The sequence below is a fragment of the Strix aluco genome, chromosome 2 (assembly GCF_031877795.1).
Source record: "Strix aluco isolate bStrAlu1 chromosome 2, bStrAlu1.hap1, whole genome shotgun sequence".
Lineage (NCBI taxonomy): Eukaryota > Metazoa > Chordata > Aves > Strigiformes > Strigidae > Strix > Strix aluco.
The window spans coordinates 77676091-77698803 of record NC_133932.1 but is presented as its reverse complement, the minus strand read 5'-3'; the positions used below and the strand labels follow the sequence as shown (position 1 = coordinate 77698803).

Below are 22713 nucleotides of genomic sequence, written 5' to 3'. Positions count from 1 at the left end.
AAACAGAAAGAAGCTGCTAGCTAGCATGGTTGATGGCCATAGAAGAGAAAGGCTGGTTTTAGGCATGACTTGCTGAATTTTTTTTATGGGTAGTTGTAGGCAGGTTGATTTCCATTTGGTTTTCTTCCTGTCTTTTCCTATTTATTCTTAGGCTCTGTTGTTGATGTATGGCTCTCAGGATGTCTTCATAATAGTGCTAAAGAACAATTAAGTGATAATCTTGGTTCAAGACAATAACTCCCACTGTAATAATAATCACACGTAATTCCTATCTAGGTTCAGTACCTACAGGCATTTTTTTCCTTTCTGCTTTATGAATAGAACAGCAGGTTAAGTCTGGAAAAGTTTCATATATCTGACTTTTTATTAAATATACCAGAATTTTTACCTTTAATATCATTTGATTTACAATTAAAACCCTCCATCAGTAGTTTAATGCCATGAGATTTCAGCCATTTTCTACATCAACAGCTGAGTTTTTGAAGAAAGACAGGCCAACATGTAGCAACTCACCAGACTCGCGGAACCCAAAATCCAGGCTTTTTCTCTCCAGGTCTTAACTTTAAATTGAGATTTTTGGAAACACTTACATTTATTCTGAAGATGCCATGACAATCTTCCTATAGTGAAATAAACCACAGCCTGAGATTATACAGTGGCCTATGAGAGATGCCAAAATGCCAGTATAGACAGCACACTTGTCATGATAGGGAAGCAATGTAAACAGAAATGAAGGGTTATTTACAAGTCTGGGATTAATCGTCATGGACCTTTACCCAAATGAAAAATGCATTTTAGGAAGGTTCAAGAAACCCTTCTCCTTCCAGGACTGAGAGTGCTTTTAATTTTGCAAGACTATCTAGCCTTTCACCTCTTTAGATGATGACGATCACTCCAAATGGAATAAGAAACACAGCTATCTTTCTCTATGTAATCTACATAGTATTCCAGTGCTTTTGTTTAGCAGCCTAACCTGGTTTTTAGCTGCTGATGTTGGAATGCAAAGGTGACATTTTCCATAGTTAATTCCATTTGACATCCACTCCTTTGCAGATAATCTGGCAGGAATTTGACAACTTTTTTAGACAGTCCACAATATTTGGACCTGCTTAACTTTTTTACATGAAAACCCAGCCTTACCCTCATTCACTCATTCCATTATTACCCTTCCCTCCATCATCCTGCTTCTGAACACGCAAAGTGCCCAAGATCTCCATCTCTCATATGATAGCTCTGATTGCCCCACTTTCTTTCCCCAGCAGGAAGAAATGGCACAACATACTATTATTTTGAAGCAGAAAAGCAGTTCCTACCCTAGAGATGATGTGTGGATCATTGCATTTAGCCAGTTTTCCAGCAAACAGCTGCACTCCAAAGCTTGCGAAAACAAGCATTAATGTCAGCAAAAGAATAGAAACCTGTAAAGATGAAGTTAGACTTGTCAAGTTCTCCTCCTGCGGACTTGAAAAAGGGGGTCATATCCTTCCATGAACTGCAGGGAGGATTGTTTTGTTGCATAAAGCTGGAGATATGGCTTTCATGACACACATGTTACTTCAGATTCTGGTCCACTAACCAGGTGCTGTGTTATTATTGGTATTATTACTAATGTGGCATCTAAGAATTGTAGATAAGGATCAAAGCTTCCTTGCACTCAGTTACCACCTTGCTAAATTCTGTACACATAAGAACTGCCCTTCACTTTAAAAAGAACTCTTCAAGTACTTAAGTATGTGCTGCTTCTGTTTTGCTGAATCAGGCTTTACTAATTAATCATCTGATTAAGCCATGTTAGATATTTAATTCCAGGATAGCTACAATAAAGACATACATGAGCAGATTATGATGTAAATATCTTTAATAGAATACAGTATCTATGAAATGCTAACTAGCTTTATACTTTTTGTCCTTGCTCTATTACTGTTTGGAAATATTTGATAGTTTTAGCTTAACTGTTGTTTAGGGTGACAAATATCACACAGGGTCCCAAGACAACAGATTAGGTTCTGATCAAGCAATAACAGACTCCATTATTGTTATGATTACTATAAGTGCATAATCATGATCATAATAATAATGACATAACAATGAGATCCAGATCTGTGATGAACAACTGTATTGTCTCTGGTTACCTCTCAAAGAATTTGGAGGTAAAGACCTTCAGCTTGGAAGCCAGGTTTACTTTTGCTCTTGCATAGCTGCCATACCCTACTTTGCATCTTCCTTCCCCAACTAGAAGTGTGAATAAGGGGTAGATTTTATTTCAGTAGTGCTCCTATGTAATTATGGCCGAGTATATGCTGAATGAATAATACAAGTTATAAAAGAATTATTACAGCAGCTTTATTCAGTATAAATGTAAACGAGTTACTTATGTTCCTAATTTTTAACCTGTTCTGTGGTCATCTGCAGTGGTAGCTACAATTAAAAGTAAACAGACAACAATGGAGAAGAGATTAGAAAACATATATATTATAGCAAAATGGCATCTTATTACTCCTCCATACGTTTTTAACAACAAGAACAAAATAACTGGCACATACCAAAAAGATTTCCTTGAAGCCACTAAACAGCTCTCGCACCACTTTCCTCATCTGAGGGACCAGTTTGAAAATTCGAAGAGGTCGGAGGCAGCGGAGTACCATTAAGAGCTGAGCTCCGGATTTGGCAGGGACGTTCTGAGGCATCCAGCACAGGAATATCAAACTCACCTTGAGGAGACAGGGCAGGAAAAGGCAAAGAAGGATTAGGCTTACAATGTCTTACTTGACATAGACACAGCACAGAAGATCAATAAACACCTCTCTTCCTTAAAATTAAAGGGAAGATTAAGGCAAAAAAAGCCTAAGTTAGAAAAAGGACTTGGATCTCCTGTGCCCTGGCTGATTGTCCTAACTAATGGGCATCATCTTCCCCTTTGACTCAAAATCTATTTTATTCTTTTCAGCAGATGGAACAGTTCCAAAAGAAGAAATCAAATTGGCTGATTCAGAGCAGGGACATGAACTACATTCTTGGAGCAGGCAGCATCATCTCTCTCCCCCCTTCTCCTTTCAAACAGAGATTCTATCCTGAAACTGAGTTATCCTCACCTGGAAAGTCCTTTAATAGTTTCCTTGCCAGTTCTTCCTTCCACTTTGTTACAGGTGCAAGTAGTTTTGTCACCATGTGGTTTTATCACACAAATATTATGCATTTGAAGTGTTTTCAAACAGCATAGTTGTGTCTTGTAGCTTGAACAATCTCTGACAGATCATTATTGATTATAAGGTCTGTTAATGACTTCCTATTTTTTAAAAAGTAGTTATAAACCCAATGTTATTAGAGGGGGACAGAGGTGGAGTGTTACTAAGTGTTAAGTGCACAAAAAATGGAGGATCAAGCTGATATCACCAATGTTTTACAACATAGTATGATTTGTTAAAAGATACAGTGGTAAAGACAGCCACCCCACTAAAACAAAAAGATTTGACAGTGCTTCTGACTTTCATATTCTTTTAAGACCACCACAGGCACATTTGGAATATTCAAGCCACACCATCTAAATATTCCTTCAGACAAGCAGAGGGGTTCAAAGGGATTTCAAGAAACTAATGCACATACTGATTATGCATACTACAGTAGGAGTTTTGTATAAGTATGCATGTTCTTATTTATGCTAACAAAGGAATCTTTGATACAAATTGATCGTGACAAATTTTATGCAGCACATCTGTCTGGTGGACTAATCTCTGAAAGATTTAATCTAAATCCATCAAAGCCATTTTGCTTAGTAATTTCTTCAGTTAGAAAATATTTCATACTGTATTATACTGAGCACTGTTTCTGACACATTCTGTGGTGTTTGTTGTCATATGTGAAGAGTAAATAGACACCCTTCTCTTGTATTTGAATGCAATGCAAGAAATTTCCAGGGGACAAAGAAAACAGTAGAACATTTTTTTCCTGAGAATCACTACTGATAGGTATGGAATATAGAGATACTGTTTTGCTCTCTTTCTGCTATAGCAACACCACCACCAAGGACATGCCCTTCTGTCAAATGGCAGAGGCTTTTGAAATGCTCTCTAGAAAGCAGGAGAACTGTCAAGAGGGGAGGAAGCAAGGGACGGCTAAGAGACAGAAAGATTCTCCTACATAAAAATGCTGAAGCGAGGTCAGAGATCTCGAGCTTACTTTGAAATGAAATGAGATCTGATACTTAAAACCTGTAATAAACAATTAAAAGGGGCCATACAACAGCCCCATACTAAATTGCCTGGTGCTTATCACATGTCAGTACATTTTTAGATGTCTAAACAAGTATTTGTACACCTAACTGACAGGACTGCACATGAAAACAGTGGTGTCTGCACACATATTACACTACTGCATTTGCACCAGGGTGCACAGCCAAACTTTTAACATTCCCAAATATTTATATATCCAAAGATATCAAAAATAAGAGCTCTACAGAAACCTCCCATAAATATAAAAACTTACAAGATATATAAATATGTCCATAACTCCTCCAAAGTCCCTAATCACAGCTGTTGGTGTAAAAAACAAGCCATCTGCCATAATCTTCAGATTAAGCTCAATGCTCATGAATATTACAAAAACATATTCAGCAATCTGAAAATCAAAACAGAGAACAGTCATAATTTAAGAATAGGTGGTGGAGAAAACCAAGGTGACTGTGCTTCATTAAATGTAAAATGATTCAGTGACAGTACCTGGAGGGTTGGAGCATGCATGACTCTTCTGAAGGGGGATTCGAACATCATGGAAATGCAGGAGCATATAGTAACAATGATCATGACCCAGTCCAGGTAAGTAACCAAACCCAGCAAGTCACTGTGAACAACACATAAGGATAGCCATTACAGAAATGCCAAGAGTGCTGTGTCACTTGTACTGTGTCTACACTACAGTTAAGTTCTTTCCTATGAAGAATAAAGTAAGCTGAGGAGTGTCAAATATTTCAGTATTTCAGAAATGCGTAGTAAAACTAGAGAAGTTACATGCAAGTGAAGAAGAAAAGTTTGATAAAAACATCCTCTTCCTATTCATCCTCCTCCCCAAACAATTTGATGGAAAGAAAAACCTTTTCTGGGAAAAAAAGAAATACACACGTGCATGCACACATACACACATACATGCATGTGTGCACTCACACACTTATACTGCAGGCTTATGTGACCAAGCAAAGTTACTTTTACAGTGCTTACTAAAGCTGATGGTATTTGGTATTTTTCACAGCTCCAGTAACAGGATCTGTTTTAGAACTATAAAAAGAAGAAAAGATACAGTCATTTGCATCTTATTTTAGCCAGTATTATAATTATACCATGCATCCATCACCTCAAAGTAATTTATATCCAAAATCAAGGCTACATTTTATCTTGGATTATTTTAAAATGTCTGTAAAAGTTTCACTTAATTCTGTGCTATTTTAGTCACATTATCAACACAGCCAGTATCACTTTAATTCATGGCCTACCTGTAATTCCTCTAATGATTCTTTAAACTGCTAGTTTTTTGGGTCTTGCTTTTGTAAGCAAGGACTTAATTTTGTATTTTGCTTGGGGATGGGGTGGGGACAACCTGCTACTAAATTTTATGTTCGCAAGTGCTTCCTTGGGAGTTCCTTCCTTTTGCTTCAAAATCTCTTGGACCATACCCTCAGCTGGCACAAAAAAATCCTTCCACAAGCCCTATTTCTTTTATTACTTCCCCAATCATTTTCAGATGAATATTTTTAGATTCTCCATATCTGAATTTTCCTATGAAATTGCTGTACTTCACCTACCACATCCAAACACCCATTAGGCAGCCAGAGAGAGTGAGAACCACTCTATAAGTAATAAGCACATATCTAGGCGACATGAGTTAAATTTGTACTCCAGCAATTATTTAGCCTTTTTATTCAAAGCAGAATGGCTTCAGCGGGAGAAGCTACAAGAACCCTATCCAAGAAGCCTCCCCTGCCCCAGTGGTTAGGGGCACTTTTTACTTATCTTTCAAATCCTTGTAGCAAGCCATGCCAAGACAGGATCTGCACTGAGGTATCCTATATTCCATGTGAGGGATCTAGCCATTGGGATGTGAAATTGTCATCACTTCCTTGCTGAGCTTAAAGTGAAAAATGGACTGACCTGACGAGGCATTACCACCAGAAGAGATTTCATGGTTATGAATTACAAGAACGCAGGATGCATACAAGAACAAGAAGCATCTTCCACGAGGCAGGTTCACCCACTTACACCAGTCAGTATACAGAATATACTCCTTTTGGTGCCATCCCACTGAATCTAGTGACTTCTCTGTCTTAAGCTCATATTTCTTCCCCACATTGTGTATAGTGCAATTCTTCAGTCTTTCTTACTAGAAGAAAATATGTATCCTACCAGTTTGAAAAAGATATCTAGGATATCTTACTTGGCAATCAGGGTGGGACAATGAATAAAGTAGGTAGGATTTAAATATATGAAAAAAAAATGACTATTTAACAAAATCAGTTTACTCTTATAATTGCAAACATTTTAATTAAACTGTTGATAATATAAATATCCTGTTACCCTCAGGCACTCCACAATGCTAAGAGGTGCTGACATGTATTTGACAAGTGGATTGGAATGCATGTTTGTGTGTTTTGTTTTGCTGTTTTAATTTGCAGCTGCTTCATGGACCAGTGAACTGCAATCAAGTTAGCAGTTGCATAGAAAAGCAGGCACCTAACTCAAGGATGTGCTTCTACATAGGTGGCAGAACACTTAAATATGGGTATTGTAAAACTGAGTATCTAAGCTTCCTCTCATTCTACCTAGAAGTAATCTGTTGAAGGGCACAGAGAAAACCAACAGTAAAGCAGGTGCTGAAACCAGGTCTTCCAAGTGCCTAGCTAATAGCCTTGAGATATCTTCTGTCTTACACTGCCTGTCTGCAAGGTGACAAGCATTAAACCTCCAAAATTAGGGTGCCAGCTATAGACAGAGGTTTAAAAGAAGAGCTGTAAGATTATATCAAGCTGCTTGTACACAGTATCTGCCACACTCGCATACACCTACAGGTTACTTACTGAGTCTTCCTGGTTTTCACCTGGTGTCAGCTTTTCTCCTTTTATCTCTCACAGCTGAACACCTCCTCATCCCATTCTGGTTTCTAATTATGGGCTAAGGAGTCTTCAGGTGAGCACTGGTGGGATTCACTTCTCTTTACCTTTTTCTATTCTTTGGGTAACTGTTGGTGTATAAAGACTTCCTGCCTTATGATGAGGAATAGGAAGGGAATAGCAAACTGTTTCCCCAAGGTCTAAAAATGGGGTATAAAACATTACCCTTTCCCCTCAGTTCACACCTGCAGTTTCCCCACAGTCTTGTCCCATCTCGTCATCGCAGCCTGCTCAAATGTGTCTGCCCTTACACAGCATTTTATTGCTTCCTTTCTTCCAACAGCAAGACTACACCATAGGCAACTGACTGCCAGCTCGCATGGTGACCACATTATATGCAGTTTTCCTTTCAAAATAAAAGTTAGACCCAGACTTCTGAGGACATGAAAGTAAATGCTTGTTGAGCCAATTGTTGATATGGAATAAACTTACGCATTAAAGCGAGCTCGTACCACCACTCGGCAGAAATTCCTGAATCTGTGCTCACGACCAACTATGAAAAGTGGTTTATCAAAATAGGGATGATTCTCTCGCAGCTCCTCTTCCTGGACTTTCCTTTTGAAAGACAGAACATAAATTATTAAGTAATATGTATTGTACCTGGCAAAAATATCCCTTACACTTTGTTCTTTCTTCATCATGACTCTCAATACTTTTTACTTCATACACAGAATACTCAGTACAGAAAAATGTGCACTCAGACTTTTGATTTCTAAATACCTTTTCATTTCAGCTTGTTCTTTTTTTTCTTGGATCATCTTTATCTCACTGTCTTCTCTCTGTGCATTTCTGTATCTCACTGTGTTGGAGTGCTAGAAGCAAAATGATTCCTTTTAAATGAGGTCTGTGGGTTGTTGTTTTTTAATATTTCAGATGAAAGCAAGATATGGTATTTTACATGGAAAGATTCAAATGCAAAATCTTTATTTCCAAATGCACTGCACATCAACTTAGTCAAGCCAATTGTACAGTATTTTCTATGTACAGCACAAAGCTGCTTATTTTCATGAAGGTTATTTTCAGTTTTAATTTAATGCGTGAAGTCCCATCCAATGCAACTTTGAACTTTAAAAGCAAAGGTCCTGTAAACTCAGCCAATCTCTCTGAACTGGAAGGAATACCATCAAAGTTACTAAGGGCAAAGACTAGGAAAGAAAAGGCTTTAGACATCCTTTCAACTTCTCAAGCCTGCTGCATGTGCTGCCAGGCAGTGAGTTGTGCAGAACATACAGGTAGTGACTACTGAGCGCAGGGAGGGAGAAGAGAATGTTGTCTGAGCTCATCCAGTGGAGGGTACAATCAGCATTACTATTCAGAGTTAAGTAAGTCTTTGGAGCACTCCTGGAGGGGTAATGTTTACTATTGGACACAAGCAAAGCCACATCTGCTTTAAAAGATTAGTTACCTACAGTTTCTTTCTACCACCATGCAGGATAATTCATTAACTACTTCTTATGCAGTTGTTTTTAAGTATGAAGCACATCTAGAAAATGACTGCCAGAGTTTGGAAATGGAGGGATTAACATTGCCCCTTGAATTTTCATAGTCATAGAGATCCACCAAATATCATTATGAATTTGCAGAAGTGAAAATGCACTTAACTGCATCACACTATACCACAGTGAAATCTGTGATTACTATTCTCCCTTTCAGTCTTTGTCCTTTTGTCTGATGGTTCTGGTGTTTGAAAAACACTGTTAATCTTCCATCAGAAATTTTGAAGTGCTGTTTTACCAGCCTGAGTAATTTGTGTAATTCCAGAGTAAGGCTTTTTAAGGTGTCCTGGGTAGCAATTGTTGTGTTCCTAATGTAGTGTCTACAGCTCCAGTGAATCTATCTCAGCAAGTGTTTCAAAACAAGTAAGTCTATCAGTGAAATAACAATGTCAATTATTTTGAGGATAATTCTGATGCAGTTACAGTCTTTGTTTTATGATTTCCTTTCAAGATTTCACAAGAGAAGTTGTAAACAAGATCATAAATATACGTTAGTCCTACATAATAATTTATTAGATAGTACATGTTTCTTATATTCTCAAACTGAAGCCATCATTTCTATGAGGACTTACATCTTGAGTTAACGTTTCAAGAGATTTTCCTCTGCTGATTCGCTGGCTGTTGGAACCATGTCTCAGTGACCTGAAACAATCATAATCAATTTAATGATAAATCTCAAGATGAAATTTTGACCTTTATAGGATGGCCATTATAAAGCACTGCTCTCCAGCCACCCAGTATTTCAAATTCTTATCATTTTTCTCTCACAAACATCAGAAGCTTATATGTTCTTCAATTGTTTTCAATCTGGTCTAACATAAGCCAATTTCTTTCCTTCTGATCTTTAAATTGATAGCTTTGTAGTCGGCAAAGGAAATGACATTTGATATAAAAAGGCATTTTTTTCCATTTATACAGTACTATGAATTTCATTATGGTTACAAAGAAGAATGTAGAATTCAGTTCTTTGTACAAGTAAGTAATTTCAGTTTTTCACACGTTAGGTATTGCTCAAATGTAAGTCTTTTCATCACCTTTATTTTAAGAATATTTTTAAACCATCCTTTCTCTCCATGTTTACCTGCGTTCTTGTCGTATATGATGCTGGACACTAAGTATTGACCTTTCCTTTGCAGGCTGCCCCTCAAAGGATCCACTCAGCATTCGTTGTCTAGTGCAGGCCCTGTGAAGAAATATAATCATGATGACACAGAGTTTTCAGTTTAAATGATAATGTCGGAGGTAGCATGTTTCGACAAGTCAGCTTGGCCTTCTGGGAAGCAAGTGCACAGCTTAACAGACAGTAACAAAACATATTTCCAAGGTAATGGTCCCTACTCTGCAACATAACTGCTCACCTGATGAACCTTCTCCATGCCTTAGCAAGGGCCATCTTTGATTTTTTTTCATTTTGCTGTAGAATTTATGGTCCGTCAAGACTTCACGAAGTGTGAAAACGGTTAAGCAATGCACTAATCAGTAAAACCAACTTCTCAGCAATAAAGAAGGGAACAATACAAGTACAGCTGTCATTTTAGGGCAGCTCCCTTTCAGGGCTGTACGTGGCAAAATATTTATGTACACACTCAAGACTTACAACATACCTTTGAGCGTTCTTCTACATAACTAGGAACATATATAGTTTGAAATTAAAAGCTTCACATTGCTGATATCCTGTCATGTGCAATGTCTGCTCTCTGGGAATGCACTGAACTTGCAGAATTTTGCTGTGTGGATTTTTTCACTTGTTTGCTCATTTGTTTCATTTTGCTTTTGCTAAATTTTGGTTAACACTTCTTACACTTTACACATTTTAGCAGAAATGAGTATTTGTTGGTTAGTAAGTGTGATACAGCTAAACAGAGCATGTATATCTTTATTTTGATGGATACAATGAAATGGACTTGCTTAAGAAAAAGAGAGTTTTCCACTAAAAGAACTCACATAAATCTTCCAATGGCTGAGAAATGGAATTTCAACATTAGAAAAATATTTTAACTTTCCATGAATGCTGCAATTTTAGATTTACACAGTGCATGCCTTATTGCTCTTTTTGTGTTACACAATCATTCAGAGAAACACAACACCCAGCTGGTAATATTTTATCTTTTTAATGAACTGAATCTCCATTTTTTTTGAAAACATGAAAAAAACTACATGCTACTGGAGTAACCACTCTATTCACCAGTCTACTGTAAGGCTTAGATAAAGGCTGTCCTTGACAGCATGGGATGATCATGCTTGATGGCAAAATGTGTCCCAGGCATGTTCTTTCCTGACTGTGACTTTATTTTTCACTCTTCTCCACTATTTCTTCTTCTTTTGGATTTAAACACATAAATGATATGAGTAGGGATCCAAAGTGAGATCTGGAACAAAAATGAGAAGTTTAGAATGTCTGTCAGTGTCATCACTGACAATCATATGATTGTGAATGTGCTACACTTGTTATAAAAGGCATTAGGCTACACTACACTGAACTGAAGCATCATGCCATTTAAGAAAATTACTGTATGTCTTATAAGACACAGCTCATCTCAGCCAAGTCGTTAACATTTTAATACCAATGGATTTTAAGCATTATATTATGAAGGATGAGACTACAGAACACTATCAGAAGACAACAGAGATATCATTTGAATACCTCTGCAATTTTCTTGTAAAAAACAAAAAAAAAACCCAGATAAAAATTATTTCCTAAAAATACCTACCTAACTCAATTAAAATGACAATCCGTTTTTTCCCAGCAGAGACAATGGAAAGTTGTGGGGCCTGACTTCTGTATAGAGGCTTCTTGCTGTGACAAAGTGGGTAACTTACCTTTTTTTCCTGTAAATATAAATCATTGTGCTTTGCTTTTAACAGCCAAAAATTATTTTCCTGACATCAAAAAGTGACTTGCACATAAACTTTTCATGTCCTTGTACATACATTACTTGAATACCAAGTTACATAAACTCTTAGTGTCCATAATAAAAGAGAACATCAAACGCTCAAACAATAAATTCTTTACCTGACTAATGAACAAGATGGCTTATTTGATTATTAATGGTATAACAAAATACATTTAGCCATACATTATACAGAATGGGTATGCATAAAGGGTAACACCTGTAGAAAGACTGTTAGGATTGTCTATGATCTCTGTCTAAGTTAGGTTTCCCTAAATCCATATTTAGAATTTATATCCATTGCCTCATTTTCAATAACTCTGGAAGCTCTGCAGCTCCTATTGAAGTCAACAGAGAAATAATGAAATGCCAGTTGTATAACACAGAGATCAGAAATTTTTATCAAGTAACTGCAAAGAAACTTGTATTTTCAGTGAAAAAATGCTGTGCTGAAAAGGCTGTAGCTACTTTTGACAGCCTCTCTCCTGGCATTCTCCACTTGATGGGAATTAGTGCCTTAATCTTCCTTGTATTAACTCTTAGTAAAGGGTATGCTTTGTTACCCTTTTGACTCAGGATCTGTATATTTTTCAGCTGTTTAGACACCTAGAGTTGCAGATCTTTGGGGACTTCTGAAAAAACAGGCAGGCACCATGAAGTTTTCAGAATTGAACAGTTGTCAATTTCAAAGTCTACAATAGGATTTGTTTTCTTATTATAGACACTTACACTTATGTGCTTACTCCCAGTGCCTAGATGTGAGCCATGTGTCCAGGCTTCCCTCATACTCAGTGGAGATGTAGGACTCAATTAAATTGGTTGTAGAGAGGTGGCCAGTGCCACCTGCCATGACTTGGGAGTATTTTGCCTTGTTTCCAGGTGCTGCTTCAGGTCCCCTGTGCATCCCCTACAAATTTCTCTATTACCTGCCATCCTCAAGAGGACATCCTGTGGCATCTCATACATTACTAGATGTCCATATACGGACAACTTCATTGAATGCTTGGTCAATTAATTTAATTAATGGTGTTTGGAAGCTATTCAAGTAATCATAAAGTGGCCATCTAAAGACAAAGCAGTCAGCTACAGATCTCACTGGGCTACACTGCCTGTATTGACTAGACTTTTGTCAAGTAGATTACAGAGGTCATCCCTTAGCTCACAGGAAGATCTGGTAATCTGGAGGTGAATCCCACACCTGGGACAATCACTGTGCCACAGTGTTAAAAATTCATTCCTATGTGGTTTGCAAACTGGAGATAAAAAAAGAAGTTTTCTTGACTTGATACATCTTCATGCAACTGTAGCTGGTCAGAATCTTTTGACCTTTCTTCAAACAACGCAGGCAAAATTACCTTTTTTTAGTTAAAATTGTCCTTTCCATCTTCCTATACCACCTCTATGAAATATCAGAGAGGTTCATGTTCACTTGTGGAGGAATGAGGAAGTTATGAAACAAAGGAGAAGAGACAAGAAATATGTCAAGCTTCTGGATTTTGTACTCACCTTGCAGAACTCTGAACACAGTCCAGCAGCTGCAAACTACATGCTCCAAATTTGCCTTGAAAAGTAAAAATGGAAAAAAAAGCCCTGAAAAAGAAAATGCGATGCAGTAGGTTATCAGAAAGCCAGGCTACAGGTGAAGACCACATAGAACAATACAATATTGGGATACCACATAGTTTGTATTACCTGTGAACAATTATGAGGTCCAAACTTCTGAAGTCTTCCAACTATTTCATGCTTTGGAACCCCTGAAAAATAAGTAATGAACAGAGTGTCCAAGTAACATTCTTCGAGCTAATGTAAAATGTTAAATGCTTTGATCAATACTTCAAAATACTATACCTTCAATGAATATTCCGAGGTGTCTTGCAGAGGGTATGCATATGGCTCATGCTTGGACTGGCATCCTTTCCGCAACAAGTGTTTACTCATCTTCTTGCATTCCAGTATTTCACCAATTTGTTGCTTTTCTGTATTATTTTAATGAGTGAATACTTATGTAGTAACTGCAGCAACTGCACGTATTACTGTGTACTTTTGATCTTGTCCTCCCTGAAAATGTACTCACACTGAAGTCTTAGCAGTGTGGTACACTTCAGTAAAACACTCAATTATCAGCCTCATTCAGCACTGTTTTCACTGTGACTCTCTATCTTTACTAAATCTTTTTATGCTCTCATTATACTTCCATCTAACTTGGAATATATTGTTAAATGTGACATCCTAATATTCATGGTGAATCCACCTGATAGGTGTTCTAGTGTTTTTCTCTTTCATTTTATAAATTTAATTCAATAAGGCACTGTTTGAATAGCAAGCAAAATGCACATTTTCAACACAGCTACACTACTGTTCTTTGGGAAAAATACACTATTTTTAAAAGAAATCTGAATTTGGCTGGTGAAATGAAATGAATTATTAATGCAACTTAGACAATTCATGGTTTTCCTTTTCCATGTTTTTTTTTTGTTCCCTTCCATATATCTCTAAAGGAAAAAACAGAGTGTCACTTATTTTCCTTATTGTCTGCTCAGTCTGTTGAACTATGGCAGCATACTTTCTTTCCTTTAGCCATTTCATATTCTCATTGTCGTTTTGGCTTTTCTGTTTCAGTTTTTTGTCTACCAGATGTTCATATAATAATTACTTTCCTTGGATTACAGAAGAATTAATAGAAACAATGGAGAAGAAGGAACCTTAAAAGGCCATATAGTCTATCATTTCTCTCAAAGCAGGATCAATGATATCTACAACTATCCTGGGCTGATGTTTGGTTAATTTCCTTTTTCATACCTGCAGTGTTGGAGACTCCACAGCCCACTAACTCTCCTTCACAACAATGCTTTACAGCAATCTATAACATGGTGGTCACTTGGCACAAACCCCATAAAATAGAGTAACTTCTTACCAAGGGATATGTGCATTCCAGTATTTATTTCTGTTCGTCTTTGCAGGAGGCAGGTGATATCCAACGATGTCATACACTTGTGGAGATTTAAGAAGGTGGTGACTAAGTCTGGATTTTGTGCTTGATGACAACAATCATCAACTGAGCTTAACTATATTTGTTCCGAGAAATGCATGGTATCAAAGCCTCACAGTTATTAAGAAAGAAGTCATACTCCTAAGAGAGAAAACTTAAAATATATACAGAGAAACTTGTAAGTGATTTAGAACTGACTAATGCAAGTCAGTTATTCAATGCAGGCAAATTTCTAATAAAGGATACCAAAGGTGTGCCTTCTATGATCACAGAATCATAGACTCATTTAGGTTGGAAAAGACCCTTAGGATCATCAAGGCAAACCGTAAACCTAACACTGCCAAGTCCACCACTAAACCATGTGCCTAAGTGCCACATCTACATGTCTTTTAAATACTTCTAGGGATGGTGACTCCAGGCTAAACAACCACAGTTCCCTCAGCTGCTCCTCATAAGACTTGACCCTTCACCAGCTTTGCTGCCCTTCTTTGGACATGCTCCAGCACCTCAGTGTCTTTATTGTAGTGAGGGGCCCAAAACTGAACACTGCCATCGAGGTGTGGCCTCACCAGTGCTGAGTACAGGGGGACAATCACTTTCCTAGTCCTGCTGGCCACACTATTTCTGATAGAAGCCAGGATGCCACCTGGGCACACTGCTGACTCATATTCAGGCAGCTATTGACTAACAACCCCAGATCCTTTTCCTCTGGGCAGCTTTCCAGCCACTCTTCTCCAAGCCTGTAGCATTGCACAGGGTTGTGTGACTGGAGTGCAGGACCTGGCACTGAGCCTTGTTGAACCTCATACAGTTGGCCTCGGCCCATCGATTCAGCCTGTCCAGATCCCTCTGTAGAGCCTTCCTACCCTCAAGCATATCAACACTCCTGCCCAACTTGGTGTCGTCTGCAAACTTACTGAAGATACACTCGATCCCCTCGTCCAGATCACTGATAAAGATATTACACAGAAGTGGCCCCAGTACTGAGCCCTGGGGAACACCACTTGTGACCAGCCACCAGCTAAATTTAACTCCATTCACCACAACTCTTGGTGCCTGGCCATCCAGCCAGTTTTTAATCCAGTGAAGAGTACACCTGTTCAAGCCAGGAGCAGCCAGTTTCTCCAGGAGAACACTGTGGGAAACGGTGTCAAAGGCTTTACTAAAGTCTAGATAGACAACATCCACAGCCTTCCCTCATCCACTAAGTGGGTCACCTTGTCATAGAAGAAGATCAGGCTAGTCAAGCAGGACCTGCCTTTCATAAACTCATGCTGACTGGGCCTGATCACCTGGTTGTCCTGTACGTGCCATGTGATGGCACTCAAGATGATCTGCTCTATAACCTTCTCTGCCACCGAGCTTAGACTGACAGGCCTGTAGATCTCCAGATCCTCCTTCTGGCCCTTCTGGTAGATGGGTGTCACATTTGTTAACCTCCAGTCACCTGGGACCTCCCCAGTTAGCCAGCACTGCTGATAGATGATGGCAAGTGGCTTGGTGAACACTTCTGCCAGCTCCCTCAGTACCCTTGGGTGGATCCCATCCGGCCCCATAGACTTGTATGTGTCCAAGTGCTGTAACACGTCGCTAACCATTTCCTCTTGGATTATGGGGGCTTTGTTCTGCTCTCCATTGCTGTCTTCCAGCTCAGGGGGCTGGGTACCCAGAGAACAACTGGTCTTACTATTAATGACTGAGGCAAAGAAGGCATTAAGTACCTCAAACTGTTCCTCATCCTTTGTCACTATGTTTTCCTCCTGCATCCAATAAAGGATGGAGATTCTCCTTAGCCCTCCTTTTGTTGCTAATGTATTTATAGAAACATTTTTTATTGTCTTTTACAGCAGTAGCCAAATTAAGTTCTAGTTGGGTTTTGGCCCTTCTAATTTTCTCCTTGTATAACCTCACGACATCCTTGCAGTCCTCCTGAATTGCCTGCCCTTTCTTCCAAAGGTCATAAATTCATTTTTTTCCTCAGTTCCAGCCAAAGCTCTCTGTTCAGCCAGGCTGGTCTTCTTCCCCAACGGATATCTTTTGGCACACAGGGACAGCCTGCTCCTGTACCTTTAAGATTTCCTTCCTGAAGAATGTCCAGCCTTTCTGGACTCCTTTGCCCTTCAGGACTGCCTCCCAAGGGACTCTGTCAACCAGGCTCCTAAACACGTCAAAGCCTGCCCTCCAGAAGTTCACGGTAGCAGTTCTGCTGGCCCCCTCCTTACTTCTTCAAGAATCAAAAACTCTTAGCATTTCATGATCGCTATGCCCAAAATCGCCTTCAACCATCACATCACCCACAAGTCCTTCTCTGTTTGCAAACAACAGGTCCAGTGGGGTGCCTTCCCTAGTTGGTTCCCTCACCAAATGTGTCAGGAAGTTATCTTCCACACACTCCAGGAACCTCCTAGACTGTTTCTTCTCTGCTGTATTGTATTTCCAGCAGACATCTGGTAGGTTGAAGTCCCCCATGAGAACAAGGGCCAGCGATTGTGAGACTTCTCCCAGCTGGTTATAGACTATTTTGTCTGTCTCTTCATCCTGGTTGGGTGGTCTGTAACAGACTCCCACCATGATATCTGCCTTGTTGGCCTTCCCCCTGATTCTTACTCATAAACACTCAACCCTATCGCCACCATATTCAAGATGAAATAACTGGCTATGTGGACAACTGAAAAGCAGTGTTTGACACATTGAATGGTAGAGCATTAAACCAGACGGACCCTGATAAACTTGAGGACTGGGTCAGCAAAGGCTTCAGGAAGTTGGACAAGGAAATGTGCAAAGTTTCACACCTGGTGCAGAATAGCTCCATGCGTCCACGCAGACTGTGGAGTGGCTGGCTGAGAAAAGAATCTGGGAGTTACATTTTGCACTGGGTCTGAATGGGATGGAGTTACTTGGATGATAACTGGATGAATGTGTTCCTGCCATCAATAAGGCAAACTTCCTACTATATTAAGGAGGAGTGTAGCCAGCAGACTGAGGGAAGTTATTACCCCTCCTCTACTCAGAGCTGGAGAGACTGCACCTGTGATGCACTTTTGGGTACTTCAAAAGGGATGCTGAAACACAGGAGCAGGTACCAGCTGTCAGTGGCCTACAACACATGACCTCCAGGGAGACTTTAGAGAGCTGGGCTTTTTTCCTTTGGTGAAGAGGAGGTTAAACCATAGAGTTAAACACTTGTTACTGTGAGATGACCGAGCAGTGAGCAATGGCCAGAAACAGTGTCTTGGAGGCTTCAGACTGGGCATCAGGAAAACTCTCTCTCAAGGGTAGGTTAATGCAGTGCTGGAACCAGAGCAGGTGGAAGATGCAAAGCTGATCTGATCCAGGGATAGTAATAGACCTTATTTGAAGTGGACAGTTGGACAACATGGCCTCCAAAGTTCCCTTCTGACAAATATGCCTTATGTTCCTGTGATGAACAAACTGTGGCAGGTGCACCCACCTGATGAAAATAGGGCTTCTTGGCTGCTGAAGTGTAGCAGCTATTGATCTTCTTTTTCTATGCCCTTGTTCTCAGGACTTTATGGTACTTGGGGCCCTTGGCCAATGGGAGCCAATACTGACTACAGATCAGATTTGGCTTGGGTATAGATGGAGTACCTTGGGGGAGCCATTTTGAGCACTGCACTGCGGTTGAGGACTCTCCCCTTGGGTCAGGATGCCACCCAAGAAAACTCCTTGAGGTTCCTATGGGTCAGGATGCTGCCCTATGAAGTTTCTTGAGGTTGAGAACCCTCTTTTTTTTTTTTTTCAGGTGAGTGACAGAGCATTTTGGGTTGTCGTTAAACTCTACCAAGTTTGTGGGATCGTTTTGTTCTCCTCTTACGGACATTCGAATCTGCCATTGTGTGTTTGCGGAGTGTTAGTTGGTTGTGTGGGAAATAATTTTTTTCTATTCTTTGGTTGTTTTTCGCTTATTTGAGAGCCTCCTCAACACAAACTAATGAAAATGTTTGCTCATTCTTTTATGAGAGGTGGTGTATTATACTAATGTATTAGTGTCCAGAGAGAATTTATTCAGAGATTAACTTTATAACTTTCCTAGAAGCACAAAGAATCTTATTTCTTGCTCATTCTAGTATTCAGAAAAATATCACTGTATTTTGCAGAAATATTTGTATGAACACAGTCTGAATTATCTTCTAGCATATTACCAAATTAGTAAAACTGGATACTTAATTCAAGTAATTATTTTTTTTTTCCCCCAAGATGCACTCATGGAAGTCTCAGTTTCAAACATATGAAAAATGCACTTCACTCAATTAGCTGTTTATGAAACTGAAAGTTCCACTTAAGCATGAGCCATCTTATTCACTCAGGCCCAGTAAATACATCAGACAAATCTTGACTAGAACAGTGAAAATCTTATTGCATACCCCCAGCATCAGCTTACACTTTGAATATAGCATCAATTGTAATGAAAAGCAAATAAAAAGCTGCCCATTTAAAAAATACTAAGTTTCCTAAACTGTCACAATATATATTTTATAATAAAATGAATTTTTGTGATTTTGGTGAGTTTCATTTTCTTACCAACAGACCAGAGAACTTTTAAGTTATTCCTTGTGTTTTATAAAATAAGGGCATAAATCCTTATGCAAGGGTGACCAAACACTGCTGCAGGTTGCCCAGAGAGGTCATGGAGTCTCCATCCTCGAAGTTTTTCAAAAGCTGCCTGGACATGGTCCTGGGCAACTGGCTCTGTGTGCCCCTGCTTGAGCAGGGAGGTTGGGCCAGATGACCTCCAGAGGTCCCTTCCAACCTCAACCATTCTGTGAAGCATGACAGACACAGAATCAGGTTCTGCACTACTGATACTTTGACTATATTTTGGACTATGTGAGACTAATTTTAATTTGCTCAGTTTCCCCCCCACTCTGTGCTGTTTACAGCTTATCCTCAGCATGGAAAAGAATGGACTGGTTTGTACACAACATTTCGCCTGAACCTTCTCCACGCTTTCTACTTCAAAAAGCCAGTGGGACTAATAATGGACTAGACACCCATTCTTAGATAATGATTCATCAGGAATGAGGGTCAGAAGAACCACAGGCACAAAACTTGCTTTTAAGATGAAAAGCAGTGCTCACACCAAGATAGAGTGATACAAAAGTGGGAAACACTGAAAATACACAGGAAGAACTGGATTTGTAGAAGTGGTTATTGCTGTTGAGGGAAATGCACCATGATTTTCAGAAAGAAGTGGAGCTGTTTGTAATTTAGAGGCACTAGTAAATGTGATTGTGTTTTGAAAAAGTTCTAACTGTCTGTAACTCACTTTTATCTTCTTTCATTTTCCTTGGAAGGGTGAAGTCCCCACCTCAGAATGGATTTATGTGAATAGTTAAGCCCCTCTGTGCAAATGCACAGAGCTCTGATTCAAATCACCGGTCAGAGTCACAGAATCACCAAGGTTGGAAAAGACCTTGAAGATCATCTAGTCCAACCATTAAACTAACACTGACCGTTCCCAACTACACCATATCCCTAAGCGCTATGTCAACCCGGCTCTTAAACACCTCCAGGGATGGGGACTCCACCACTGCCCTGGGCAGCCCATTCCAACGCCTAACAACCCGTTCTGTAAAGAAATGCTTCCTAATATCCAGTCTAAACCTTCCCTGGTGCAACTTGAGGCCATTACCTCTTGTCCTATTGCTTGTTACTTGGTTAAAGAGACTCATCCCCAGCTCTCTGCAAGCTCCTTTCAGGTAGCTGTAGAGGGTGATGAGGTCTCCCCTCAGCCTCCTCTTCTCCAGACTGAACAACCCCAGTTCCCTCAGCTGCTCCTCATAAGACACGTCCTCCAGACCCTTCACTAGCTTTGTTGCCCTTCTTTGAACATGCTTGAGTAACTGAGTCAAAGTATGCAAGACAGTAGTTGCTACATCCTTGACTCTGTTCCCAAGACCAACTGCACCGAGATCTCAAGGGGGCAAGGTGAAGGTTAGCTTCCAAGCAAGGATTTTCAGAAAATACATAGTTCCTTTGGAGCACAGTAAGAAAGTTGCAGGAAAATGAAGAGACCTGAGACCTCCATTTTGCTGCATAATGCAACATTAGATGAGCAGGTGAGGCACCTAGGATTGAATGTATGAACTGCCTTTCTCTTTAAAACTCCCCTGCATCAACACTGGCAACACTGGAATCAACACAGAAACACTGACAGGGCTCAGGACCAGCAGGCCCAAGACTGGCAGTGCTCTCTTTCAGCATGCCCACCAGATAGATATACCACAAACACAATTTTCTTATGCTGGAACAGATGTACTGGAGATGCCACAGTTCACAGCCTCTTTAACAATTTTGAGGCAGTAACAAGGAACAATAAATAATATTTGTTCCTTTTTCTCAGGAGGAGAATAAGACTGCCTCTTTGTAAATTACTTACAAACATCCTGAGAGAGCATTAGAGGATGTATGATTCCCCATTTTTCTTACTTGACAGAAGTTCCCTCCTTTTCTCTCTGTTCCTCAAAAGTTCATTGCTGATGACCCAGCAATTAGATGGGAAAGCACAGTAAATGTAGATTAAACAAATAGATTAAATAGATTAATTAAAATAAATTAATAGATTAGTAAATGAAAACTTCCTTCTTCTGCCTCTGAAACATTTCTTCAGAGGAATTCAGGTGAACTGATGAGAAATCCTCCTAGATACAAAACTTTGGCAGCAGCAAAGGACCAAGAGGAATTCAGCAGGATTGAAATTGAAAGGACTGATTTCTGTTTCTCTCCTGGTATCTCTTAGTGAAGTCCAAACCGTTTGCTTGGATTCTCCTCCCACTCTGCTTTAGACTTCTCCTGAAAAGGAGAAAGTTCTGTTCTGATGGAAAAATTCATCAGAATTCTGAATTTCAATTTGCAGGACTTAATATTTTCTTCTATGTAAGAAAGAATGGAGCAGATGTCACAGGTGTTTGGTTTTTTTTAAATAAGTAGGGTATTCTCTTTGTCTACGTATTTTCTCTATGGTATGGTGTAAGAAACGTGTCAAACAAACTGACATTTGTGTAACCCAAGAGGTCTCACTAACATTTCACAGTTGTAATATAACACAGAATTTCATTACAAATGTTTTACTGAAACACTGCCATGAAGCCTGTATCTAAACCATATTTTTAAATGTTTTTTGATTAGGACAAAGAGACTTGCACTTACCTATCTGTAACAGTAATGCCTGTAACATCAAGGTACATTCACATAACTGAAAGAAATGCTTACAAATAGAGTCCTAAGTTTTGTTAAAATGGAATACTTATGGTCTTGTAGTTACAGTTCTCGACAATATTTTGACAAAGAGCATTAATTTGAATTAGTAATTGTTCATGTTTTCATTACCATGGGTTTAAAGACAGATAAAGTTTCACATTAATTTCTACAGTTCTCCCAGTGCTGTATTCTTATAGAGTATTAAAAAGAACTAGAGCTGTAGTATTTCTCAAATGGCATGTAATTGCTAGGCACTTTTCAAGCAACTTCGTAATTCAGAAGTCACATTGAATTCCTAGTGCAGTGCTCCTCATAAAACACTGCCATACTTAATCTAATCCCACAGCTGTACTTCTCAGATCAGTTGTTCTTGTTTATATTGGGCATTTATCTGGGACCACTCATTCACAATATTCTTGAGATACACCTGCTCTGGTGAGAATGTAAATATGAAAAAAAGAATGATCTAAAAATTGTTGGCATTGTTAATGCGCCTTACATCAATGATAAGTCTTTCTAATCTAAAACCAATAGTGGCATGGAAAACTGCAGCATGGTGTCACCCATACAGTAATTTTAGGCATAGGTCTTGGAGGCTTGCATTATTTACTTATGGTGCTGAGTACTTACTTGATATGGAATACCGAAATGTGTGATCATTATTAAAACATTCAAGAAATCTGGAAGACACAGTTTGGAAATCTTCTTCATTGTACATTTCCTAATTGGAATATAATTAGTTGTGGTCTGTTTTCTAGTGTACAACCCCTGTGAATGTTTATGTGCATATATATGCAAGAACTAGACTGGAATTCTTTAGGCAAAATAACACTGCTAATGAAGAGACTTTTTTTGGTTAGTAAGTGAAAAAAGCTGAAACATGATCTTTCTGCATGACACAGAATTCAAATACATACTAAAGAAGAACAATCTCTTTCTTGTTGCTGTTCGAGCATATAATAT

The 22713-nt window shown here is 39.1% G+C and overlaps 1 protein-coding gene across 1 annotated transcript in view; it reads right to left on the bottom strand.

Moving 5' to 3' along the window:
* NALCN (sodium leak channel, non-selective) overlaps nucleotides 1-22713 on the bottom strand; it is a 250382-nt gene that overhangs the window by 26448 nt on the left and 201221 nt on the right. Inside the window, exons 20-29 of the mRNA XM_074815367.1 lie at nucleotides 9731-9832; nucleotides 9222-9291; nucleotides 7874-7965; nucleotides 7586-7708; nucleotides 5211-5267; nucleotides 4716-4836; nucleotides 4483-4614; nucleotides 2544-2711; nucleotides 1314-1418; nucleotides 514-620 (exon numbers count right to left, since the gene is read on the bottom strand). Coding sequence (XP_074671468.1) covers nucleotides 514-620; nucleotides 1314-1418; nucleotides 2544-2711; nucleotides 4483-4614; nucleotides 4716-4836; nucleotides 5211-5267; nucleotides 7586-7708; nucleotides 7874-7965; nucleotides 9222-9291; nucleotides 9731-9832 — 1077 coding nt within the window. The remainder of the gene's footprint in view (nucleotides 1-513; nucleotides 621-1313; nucleotides 1419-2543; nucleotides 2712-4482; nucleotides 4615-4715; nucleotides 4837-5210; nucleotides 5268-7585; nucleotides 7709-7873; nucleotides 7966-9221; nucleotides 9292-9730; nucleotides 9833-22713) is intronic.